The sequence below is a fragment of the Limanda limanda genome, chromosome 7 (assembly GCF_963576545.1).
Source record: "Limanda limanda chromosome 7, fLimLim1.1, whole genome shotgun sequence".
NCBI classification, from domain to species: Eukaryota; Metazoa; Chordata; class Actinopteri; order Pleuronectiformes; family Pleuronectidae; genus Limanda; species Limanda limanda.
In genome coordinates, this window is record NC_083642.1 from 23,282,853 (window position 1) to 23,294,786 (window position 11,934).

Here is an 11,934-nt window from a genome sequence, read left to right on the forward strand (position 1 = left end):
AAGCTCCAACATCTCTAAGCAAGGGGTCTTCCTCTCTGTGGGCCCAAGCTACCGTTCATACAAAACATCCCATAAACACATTATAACCCGTCACCTAACTTCCACAAAGTTACCCCTCGTACAGGAAACGTTCCAAATCAGATATGTGGTGAAACAGCAAAGACAGGATGGGCTGCCAAACAGGAAACTAGGCAAATAAAATGCAGCTGCTAAATGTACACCAAGCCTGCGCCTCGAGTGATAACCCGGGTAAAGAGATGCTCTTTGGCCCTGGGGGGGTAATAAACGCTGGAGGTTAGCAGCTAGCGTGCTAATCTTTTGTTGTCATCTGTCAGTGCAGTAGAGCCGCGAGGCCTCGGCCCCCCTGTGCCCTCCTCACAGCCACCACAGCCCGGCTAACGAGCTAGCTCCTGTCCAGCAACACACCGGCACAAGTTCCCCCACAGCCCGCAGCCGCCTCCCGGCTGGCTCCCGGGCGCCGACGCCGAAACACGGGGCTTAATTGACAGGCTGGTCAAACTTTGTCGCAGCTTTCCACAAGTGAGCTATCGACGTAGAGTAGCTACTGTACACAAGCCGTCGCCATGTCTCCCAGGTCCGGTTGAGAGCACACTTGTGAAAGCCTCACTCGGCTCAGCGGACAGCCCACGGCTCGGTGTCCTCAGGGGTGGTGTGGCAGGTTAGCATGTTAGCTGAGTTATTAGCCGCAGCTCCTCTACCCCCTCGTTTTGTCTGGGGCACGCAGGAAGCAGTCCGACCAAACTGGAGCAAACAGGAGATAAAGCGGCGGGAAACACACGCATCCTCCCGGGGAGCAGCCGCCGGGGCTTCGGTGGTTCACGCCGGGTGTGGTCCGCGTCCGACAAGCGCCGACCCGAGCCCGTATTCGGCTGTTATTGTTGTTATTGTCCCAGCTGATCTACATCTAAACAAGGCTCGGACAGTTTTCGCGCGAAATCTTTTTTACCGCGAAATGGTCACGTGTGCCTGCTGGAGGGCTACCATTGGGCAGAAAGCAGCAGCTTCCGCCGGGCTGCAGAGAAGCTCTGTGATTGGTGCAAACGCCTGTCATTTTTCGCCACCGAGCGCAGAGCTGTCGATTCAAGGATGCGTTCAAGCTCCAGGGTTAAATTGGAATTACTACTATCATTTTCATTCTGATAACTTACTTCATCAATGAACAAGTGATTTATTATATTATATTATGTTAAATTATAAATACACAGCTTGACACTACCTCACATCTTACTGTGTTCTTTTCAGAGTTTTAAATTGGTTCTTTTTAATTTATGATGGTAACTTCAGTTATTCTATGTCGAGGCGTCAGACAAACAGTGTTTGTTCAGCTGGTTCATATTTCCACACCCTCAGCTGTGTATTGTGACTGTCGACCGATGAAGTGTCTTCTTCGTGGCTTTATTCGTGTTCATCGTTGTTTCCTCTCGGCTTGATATATTTACGTTCTACGGGCGATGCACGTGAACCGGCAGCCTCTGCTAATCGAGCGCCTATCGCGCAGCAGGAGAGCGGCAAGATGGCGCAGGCAATATTTGAAGTGCTTGAAGGTGGGACTGTTTTCTTATTAACCGCGTCACCGCAGCGAGAATCAAACCTGAATGTTTATTTGAATCAACGACAATACACCGGGTCAATGTTGATGCACAGGAGACTCACCACAAACCGCGTAATGCGTTAATATGAGTGACAACAATCAAAACATCCCATGAAGGCAGGGTGTCTGTGCTGTAAACAAACCATCAGATTGGTTCTTGGTAATGGGGTAGAGCTAATGGACAGACTGCGATGATTGTGTGTCGCAGTCAGGCAGTGACATGATGCGAGCTTCCTCCTGCTGCTCACACTCCATGTTTCTCTGCATCAGGTAACACACACTATATATGTACAATACACATATAGTGTGTGGATCTACAGCGACCCAATGTTTCAAATCCCCTGAGTCATCCTCCTTATTCTTTCACTGATAAATCAAGTTGATTTGAAATGGCACCTTTCAGAGAGCACGTATCAAATAAAAGAAACAGACAAAGCACTTTCTCATACATAAAAGGAAAAATCTGAAAAAACTAGGCAAAGGCCATTTTGCATTAAATCAGTTTTGAACCTCATTTGGATGAGACTGCAGATGCTATTTCAATCGCTAGGTGAATCCATAATGTCAGAGTCTTGGTTTCAAATGCAAGATCACTCTTTGTGTTTAGTGGTTTAACTACTAAGCCCTGTTCAGAAGACACAGATGACCTCTCATGTGTAACAATACAACTATTGAGTCCCAGTGACTGCATGACCTTTGAACAAAACTTATAATCTTCAATTAAATCACACAGATTCATTTTCTTGTCCTTCAACAAGATAGAGGTCTTTATCATCTTCAGGGTCAGACACTGATCTCCCCTCACAGTTCATTGACTCAGGCCCTTACATGGTACATGGTCTGTATTTATATTTACAATTATTGTGCTTTACATTACAATGTTTGCTATACAGCAATTCTGAAACACATTCATTCACAGGGCATCTATGTCACTCACAGCTCTGTCTCCTGATCCACAGCCGCCCCTTAAGAGACTTAACTACACTTATACTGTCAGACCTGTTTGTTTCTCTGTTCCACCCCAATCATCTTCTTCTTGCTTGTCCTCTTCAGGGATGGACAACCAGACTGTGTTGGCGGTCCAGTCACTGCTGGACGGCCAAGGCGGAGTTCCCGACCCAAACAACCAAAACGTCTCAGGGACGCCCACCATCCAGTCTATGGGTACGTGCAACGAATACAATAGATGTTCGAATAATAGTTTTATCAAATTTCTCCTAGATTTCATTTTAGAGTCACAATGTCTCAATAAGTGTCACACCAGCAGCTTATTATACCATAAAACTCCTCTTTTGTTCCTCAAATTAAACATCCTGACACGTTTCTATGCCAGATGCGATATGTAGACCCTCCAGGGAGTTCTAGGTCTATCCCAGGGTCTCTTCACAGTTGGTAAACTTCCAAAGGAAGGCCCCCTAGAGGCCTCTTGACTAGCTGCCCAAACCCCCCTCATCTGTCCCCTTTCGACATGGAGGAGCAGCGGTTTTACCACAAGCTCTTTCTGGATGTCTGAACTCCTCCCCCTATCTCTAAGGCTGAGCCCAGACACCCGACAGAGAAAACTCAATTTCTCACTTGTATTTGCAGCCTTGTTCTCTTGGTCACTCCCCAGAGCTCATGACCATAGGTGGATACTGTCATATTATCAAAACTGACATTCTATATGTAAATACTGGCTGTTATGACTGCGTGGTATTGCAGTGTAGATGTGTCGCTCCATCTCTCCATCGTTTCCTGTTGTGCTGGCCTCAATCTCTCGGCGTTTGTCCTTCCTGCAGACGACGAGGATGTGTTCTTGTGCGGGAAGTGTAAGAAACAGTTCAACTCTCTGACAGCCTTCATGACACACAAGAGGGAGCAGTGCCAGTCTAGCGCCCCCTCCCTGTCCACAGTGTCCTTGGCCTCCACCAACGCCTACACGTCCGTCCCCTCAATCAGCTCCGGACCACAGACCCCTCCCAACAGACAGGTGAGGGTAGACATGCTTCATTACATGACTCAGTTAGTGAAGGCAACAAGTTAATAACTGGTAGAGGAAACAAATAATGAAACAATGTCGATAGTGACAGAAAATATCAAAACAAGAATTGTTAAAGAGCTCAAAACTGTAAAAGCTGTAGCTGCAGCTGCTTAAAGATCCTGTGCTCCAAAAATAAATAATGTAGATATACTGGATTGTATCATTTAAGTGTCAAGACATTAAACTTGTATTCAATGTTGTGTATTATTGTTCTTTCACACACCAGATTTCCACCTACATCACAGTCCCTCCCTCCCCTCTAACACACACCCTGGTCCAAGGCAACGTGTTGGTCAGTGATGACGTTCTCATGTCAGCCATCTCAGCCTTCACCTCCATCGACCAGCCCATGGCCGCCATGCAGTCGCCTATACAGGTAAACAGCAGGGGGCGACATTACACACAGTTTTAACCCTATAAAGCAGCAGTCACTCGTCCACTCACAACAAACCACACTCGCTCCTCACAGCTCATTGTGCAAACATTGATCTGCTCTAAACTCAATGTTCACTCCTATTTTTACGTAAATGCCTTTATTTTTTAAGAGATTATTATTTAGTCATTTTTTAAGTTTATAAGTTTGTATGTTTAAGTTCAAGAGAACAATTTTTCAGAAATATACTTGAACAAAAGTTAAGTAATCTGTGAATTTTCGTGTCATATATCACAATATGTCATATAGTCACAATATGACTTTAACATGAAGTGTGCAGCCCTACTCTCTATTTAACTGAAAATGTTTGTTTTGAGTCGGAATATAGAATAAATCTGAAATAATTCACTATTGCTGAGTTCTTTTCAAATCTGTCTATTACACAGAGTAACCTGAGCATGCACGCAGCTGGAGTATCTTACCTTCAGCACCATCACCACCACCATCATCATCATCACCAGCAGCAGCAACAACAGCCTCAGTCCTCCCACCCGCTCCCCCCCGGTCAAACACCGGCCGGCCAGCCCGCCCAGCAGCCGCTCTCGTCTCAAGTTGCGGCGAGCCACAGCAACTCAGTGGTCCAGGTGTACAGCACACTGCCTCACATGGCCGGAGTTGGTGGTGCAGAGATCCACACCCTGGGTCTGCAGCCTTTCCATCCTGTGCATGTGAGTGAAGTCACCGGTTTGCTGTGCATCCCTGAACACTACTTGTTATGCACAAGAAAAATGAAAGTGGAATGTTCTGCAGGAATTTAATTTAAAACTAAAAATGTGTTTCAAAACAATATACTACCAAGTGTGTTTGTGTGTGTGTGTCCATCCCCCAGGTGCCCAGTCAGTGTGTAGAGAGTCAGTCGTTCACCACCCCTCCCGTCTACAGCCCCGGGAAACAGTGCACCAAAACCAAGACGTGCAGCATCACCAGCAACCTGACGGAGCTGGGCGGCTTTGAAAAGGTCATCATCCCCAAACGTCCCAGGTGCAGCAAGAAGAGCCCCGACAGAGAAACAGGTGTGTGAGGGAATACATTTTTTTTGCACCAAAGCTGTTCACAGGTTCTGACAAAAGACAAAAGCATCACAGGAAAAAAAAGAAAAAAATCACAACTATATTCTCATAATGTTAAGACTTTATTCTGGAAATCTCCGTAATCTTATTTTCTTCAATCTGCCCAAAATACTCATATATTATTAAAAAAAAATGAAATTAGAGCTTTAACACATCTCAATAAAATCTACTGCTGCTAGTGTCACAGCTTCCATCAAAAGAATAATGAATTTTTTTGTCTGTTCTGTTCTGACTTCTGTCAAACCTAAGCAAGATGAACAAATACTGATCAGTTTTAAACTGAAAGTTATTAATTATTGGTACTGCATATCAAGACAATGGTTTTGAAAAGGATCACATGATACCTATTCACTCAATGAATGTCCCACCACAGCAGATCAGCTAAAGGGAAAGGGTCCGAAGTTGAAGTGTAACTTCTGTGACAAAGTCTTCTCGAAAAACTTTGATCTTCAGCAGCACATCAGAAGGTGAGTTACTGGCCAACAGGGGGTGCACTGTACCCATCTAAGAACAGACGTCCCTGTTCTAGTGACGACTTAGTGACTTATTATCATTTTCCTTTACAGCCACACCGGAGAGAAACCCTTCCAGTGCATCGTCTGCGGCCGAGCCTTCGCCCAAAAGTCGAACGTGAAGAAACACATGCAGACACACAAGGTTCGCACAGCCCTGACAGTTTCTTTTACCTCACACACTAATTCTGCACATCCGAAAGAATACCTGCAGTAAAGTGTGGGAGTTATACACTCATTTCAAATGTAACGAACAGTCACTGACCCAGCTGTTGACTTAGTGGAATATGCAGCAGTATCTGGTCTAGAAAACACTTTGATTAGTAGCCATGAAGAGATTCCTCTGTAACAGAAGCTGTCCTCACCCTGCAGGTGTGGCCTCATGGCGTGGCCAGCACGGTGTCCAGGTTACCCGTCACGGTGAAGGTGGTGCCGGTGTTGTCCAGTGAGGTGGAGAGGGGCGGGGAGCAGCCGCGAGGGGAGCAGGAGGAGGAGGGGCCTCAGCAACCGACGCCGTGTCAGACACAAGCAGAGGAAGAGGCGGAACAAACAGGTAACGTCAGCTTAATCCTACGCTGTGTAACATTATATTGATGAGGTCGTCACTAAAAGCTGTGGAGCTTCTCAGCCCGATCACACAGTTCAGATTAGATGATGATGAGTGAGGAGGAACCTGAAACACACAGTTCCTGAAGCAGCTATAGCTGATTGTGTCAGATCTGTGGCTCCAGCTCTCAATGTAAATACGATGATTGATCTCAGAAGCTCCAGCGGATCTGGAGGAGAGTGGTCCTGAGGCCGATCCGGAAGGCTGCCTGGGGGGGGCGGCGCGGAACGGGCACACTCAGGCTCAGATGCATTCCCAGTGTGACCAGATCCAGCAGTGCCCGGCTCAGACCAAACAGATCGTGGTGATTGACAGCTCCTACCAGTGCCAGTTCTGCGGCAGCAAGTTCAAGACCTACTTCCAGCTCAAGTCCCACCTGACCCTGCACAAGGGGGAGCAGGTGAGTGCATGTGGGATGTTTGTGGCGAGTGGTGTAATGGAAAAATTAACTAACTATGTGTGACACCTATGTTGTAGTTGGAAATTAAGTTTTTGTAGCTCTGTCTCAAGGCTTTTATGACCTTTCTACATAGATACACAACCTGTCTAAATACTTTATGACTTGGACTGCTTTAAGGGTCTGAACTGTGTATGACCTGAAAACTGTTAGACCCTTTAGACTCCCCAAAGAACTGAATGTATGTGTGCTTATCTCCAAAGGAAACACATGTAAATAAGTTGTCTGTGTTTAGATAGCTCTCTCCCTGCGCCTACAGAACCAGTCTGGATTGGCTGAGAGAGATAGCCGTAGTCCTCCTATATAAGATAATTGTATTTGACTGTCCTGCATCTTCACTCTGAGATCCTTGTGGTTTCTCTGTGTTGATCCTTTCTGCAGAAAGCCCCTTATTAAATACACTTAGATAATTTTGGTGTTTCCAGCCTTTAAACCCTGTCCATACTAACACGCCTGAAAACGCAGATCACGTGACCACTTCCACTGGGCGTGCTTAACTGCAGCCTGTTAACTACAGGAAGCTGCTGACTTCAGATGATCTCTGTCCCAACATCCACATGTTCATACACTTAAATTCATTCATGTTATTGTCAGAAAAAAATGTCCAGTTCAGTCGTTTCATGTATCGGCAGGTCTCCTTTCAGTCGTAAAGAAAGCAGTGGCCGACATTCTGAACTGGTGGGCAGTAAAGCTTTGGTTACTGGTGGGAGTAAACGATGGAAAACATCCAGGAGAACTTGTTCAGTGAATTGTTCTCTGTGTTTGCTTCCCTGCAGGTTTACAGGTGCGTGTTAAAGTCCTGCTCGCAGACTTTCCAGAAGCTGGATCATTTCTTGGAGCACATCAGATCGCACCAGGAGCAGCTGACCTACCGCTGCCACCTCTGCACCAAAGTGTTCCCCTCGCTGTTTGAACTGGGGGTCCACCAGTACTCCCACTGCTTCTGCCCCCAGCAGAACACACACAAAGAACCCACCATCTACAGGTCAGCTCAACCACTCATCCATAACTATTGATTCCATATCAGTTAAAGCAGAACACAGGGAATTCACACGTTTTACTCCTGGGGAAGTAACATTTACTCAAAGCTACCGTGCCCAGCTGTCTTAACCTTTTATCAAAAAATGTCTGTTCTGTTTGTGTGTGAACGTGGTCGGTTGCTACAATATATCATTATTAATCTCAACTAAACCCACCACGCTTCTCTTTGTTTTTGTCTTCCACCTCAGGTGTGTGAAGTGTCAAAGCAGATATTCTACCCAGGAGGCACTGGAACAACATCTAATGACCGCCTCACACAGCTTCCCCTGCCCACACTGTCAGAAGGTACAACTCACACTGATGTGAACAAACACAAACTAAACAAATCCCAGAGTCTGATCTGATCTGCTCTCTCTGTGGCCGTCAGGTGTTTCCGTGTGAGAGATACTTCCGACGCCACCTCCCCACTCATGGCGCTGGCGGGAGGTTCAAGTGTCAGATCTGTAAAAAGGCCTTCAAGACGGAGCACTACCTCAAACTCCACACTCGTATTCACTCAGGTCGGGAATAAACGCCACTTTATTTTGTAGGAGCACAGTTGTGCATTTTCTTAGATACTGTGCTCAGACAGGGGCAGATGTGTTACTACATTTATTGTTACATTGCAGTAGATTGTGTGTTGATAAGTGTTTGCAGGTAACACTAGAGTTAGTGTGTGTAAACACTGTGGCCTCATTGGCTGCTCAGGCCCGTTCTGCTCAGTAACAAGGACTAAGTGTTGAAATCAGCGGTGGAGGAAGTACGCAAACATTTTACCTTAAATGAATAAATGGACACTTAACTTGAGTAAAAGGAAGTACGTTTTTTAAATGAACTTAAAGTATTGAAGTACTTCCTGAGTGTAGCTTACCGGCCATTGCAAAGCTCCACTACATCATTATCCCGGATTCTCGGCCTCTTCCGAATCCATTTTACAGTAGATAGTGTTACCCTCTCACTCTGATTGGATCAGGGGACCAGTTCCCCTCTCATGATTGATCACTTTTGAATTACAAAAACAAAGTCTGACCATGTAAAGTAATGCTTTGTAAAAAAAAATGTAGTAGAGTCAAAGAGAAAATACATGAAAAATGTACATACTCATAGTTATTATAATAGTAAGTTGATGAATTTCACAGTTTGTCATCATTTGCACATCAAATAATCTATAGTGCGTCTGTATAAATCATTCATCACAGCAGATCTCCTCCATTTCCCAGGTGAGAAGCCGTACAAGTGCTCCCTCTGTGAGGCCACGTTCAACAGGAAGGACAAAGTGAAGCGACACATGCTCATCCACGAACCTTTCAAGAAATACAAGTGTCCCTTCAGGTGAAGTAACGGAAACACTCGCTCTTGTTTAACTCAATCCTCTCTCAGCCTTTTGTAACTCTTCTTACATCTGTCTGTTCTGCCTTTTCCTCCTCACATGTTCTGCTGTGTCTCAGTTTTGTTTTAGTTTTATTTAGTCCTTACCGTCCGATTCAGTTTAATAACAGGCTTTTCCATTAAATGTCGTACTAACGTTTGTATTCTCTCACCAGAACACATGTTGGCTGCACCAAAGAATTCAACAGACCAGACAAACTCAAAGCTCATATTCTGTCACACTCTGGTGAGTGAATAAAGCTGCTAATTATTTACACTTAAACAGAGGATACATCCATACTACTACTACTACTACTTCCAGTACTACTACATTCCAAAATTATCTGTCTACACTAGCGTTTTTGGCTCCGTATATATGTGTCCATACTAACGAGCCTACAAATGCACATCACATGACCACTGAGCAATCCAGTGTCAACAGGAAATATTTGGTTATTCGCAGAGAGAGCTAAGCTAAAAACCAGGAGTAGCAAAACGCATACACAACCTACATTACATGAGTTGAATCAACCTGATAGTGTGAAATAAGTAAAAAACACCAAAAAAAACACACTAATGTAACGCAAGTAAGAAAAACTGTTATCTTTTACAGTGTAGGTAACCCTCTTTATTCGGTTAAACTCCTTTTCTCCAGGTATCAAACCCTACAAGTGTCTCTTCTGCCAGAAGGCGTTCAGCCGCCGGGCTCACATGCTGGAGCACCAGCAGTCCCACACAGACAACTACCGCTTCAGATGCTCCACCTGCAACAAGGGATTCACCAGGCACAGCTATTACAGGGATCACAAATGTCCGGCGGCGGGGAATGGGACAGGAAGCGAAGGAGGGGCCGGAGAGGCAGAGGAAGGCGGAGTGTCGATGGAAGAGGAGAAGGACGAGGAGGATGATGGGAGGTGTAGTGGGTTCCTAACAGATGAGGAGGGGCCAGGCGATGAGGACGACGACGACTATGATGACGATGACGACGAAGAAGATGAAAGCCTAAAGGACAGCGACGAGCAGCTGGAAAGACACGATGAGGAGGAGGAGGAAGAGGAGGATGATGATGATGAGGAGAGGAGTGACGAGGGCTGTCAGGCTGCCATGTCTCTCACCACCATCGAAGCACAGACAGAGAGAGAAGAGGAGGAGGAAGAGGACGGAATGGAACATGGCAGCGATGCACTGCAGCAGATTCAGAGCAATGGACAGAACGGTTTGCAGCAGCCATGTTTGTAGTTTGAAGAATCGTCTTCAAAAGTTTCCTGGACACAGACCATTTAACAAACAGAGTTCTACGTTATTTAATATAAAATCTGAGTCTGGGAAAAGATTTGTTTTAAATTAAAACGCTATATTTAAATTGTATGCACAAATTTTACTTATTTTATGTTAACGTATGGAATATGTTACCTTGTATATCTGTATTGCCAAGACAACCAGTGGACCATGTCTATGTTCTTTTGCACCAAAGTGGACGTTCTCTACTTTTATGAAGCAAAAATTAAATTATTCAAGTTCATTAGTGTCTGAAAGAATATTTGTGACTTATATTTATTTTAGTTAAAGTTCCACTCTGACTCTTGTGAATGATCAATCGCTCCAAACCCCTGAACAAGGGCTATATTCAATATTCATCATTATTAGTAGTTTATGACATATTATTCTGGATCAGATTACAATTCTAATAGTTATAATTCATTTATAAAAATCTATTAATGCCTCTGTGCTGATGACGGCAAGTGGCTGGAGGCATTATGTATTTTGCACTCTCGGTCCGAATGTCCCATTCTTGATTTTGGTGGACAAAGGGCACAGTGACCTTACGTGAAGCTGGGACGGAATATAAGTAGAGGGAAGCTGCACTGGTTGGTGGAGGCATACAACCCCAGTGCAGTATTTCTAATATGAGGCAACACCAACTGTATTTATGATCATTTAAGTGAACATGTTGAGCATTTAAATGGCTATAGAATATATCAAGACAACTTATAATCCTGTGTGAATTTAGACAATCGCTGAATGTTACATCTTTACCTCAGCTGAATCCACGCTGAGGAGGAGGAGCTTTGTGGTAGATGAAGCTATTCCTAAAAGAAAAGAGGATTATTACCCTTGTCTGTCAGAAAAATCCAGGTCCAGTTACGTGGACCAGCTGCCTCCAGTCCGTCCAGTGATCCACTCTGCTCAATACTGGGAAGGTGAAAACAAGAGGCCGAGGCACCTCTGCTCTTTTATCCTTATAGTGACAGCTGCCAATCAGTTTTTGATCATAGATTGAAAGTACATGACTCCTGTGCTGGGGAGGGGTTCTTCCCTCCACTATCTCCTGTGGGACCGGCCTCATGCACGCACTGCACACTGAACCTGATCAACCTCAAACAAAAGAAAATGTGGCACAGCAAACACGTGTCACATTTATCATTCCCCCTGCATGTCCCCTTACATATTCTCCACTATGTGTTAATACACACACTATGATATAATAGGGATTCATAATAATAGGTTGCTGTCAGCCTTAGTTATTTGTGATTGTTCACTTCCCCAACCCATTATTGTACAATTACATAATACCAATACAAATCTCAGGGTTCGTACTCATTTTGACCAATGGATTTCCATGACTTTTCAATAACTTTAAACCAAATTTCCATGACCAAACATTTTGTGAAATCTCAGTGTATACATGAAAAAGTGACAAAATTTAGTATTTAAGCTAAAAATAAGAATTTAAAAGTATACAGTATACCTTAAATTACACAAATGAATGAGACAATAGTTTGATCGAGGTCTTTGTCTGTTGTAACCCATGACATGTACTTTTCCATTTGTAGC

The 11,934-nt window shown here is 44.6% G+C and overlaps 1 protein-coding gene across 1 annotated transcript; it reads left to right on the plus strand.

The window, feature by feature from the left end:
* The first annotated feature begins 1,529 nt into the window (after positions 1 to 1,529).
* On the plus strand, positions 1,530 to 10,621 carry znf341 (zinc finger protein 341). Its single transcript, XM_061075152.1, has 16 exons — positions 1,530 to 1,565; positions 2,666 to 2,776; positions 3,391 to 3,581; positions 3,859 to 4,008; positions 4,452 to 4,733; positions 4,895 to 5,078; positions 5,509 to 5,602; positions 5,702 to 5,792; positions 6,020 to 6,200; positions 6,410 to 6,654; positions 7,488 to 7,696; positions 7,941 to 8,037; positions 8,120 to 8,252; positions 8,952 to 9,063; positions 9,276 to 9,346; positions 9,755 to 10,621. The coding sequence occupies exons 1-16, from the start codon at positions 1,535 to 1,537 to the stop codon at positions 10,336 to 10,338; spliced, it is 2,766 nt and encodes a 921-aa protein (XP_060931135.1). The 5' UTR covers positions 1,530 to 1,534; the 3' UTR covers positions 10,339 to 10,621.
* Positions 10,622 to 11,934: the final 1,313 nt, after the last annotated feature.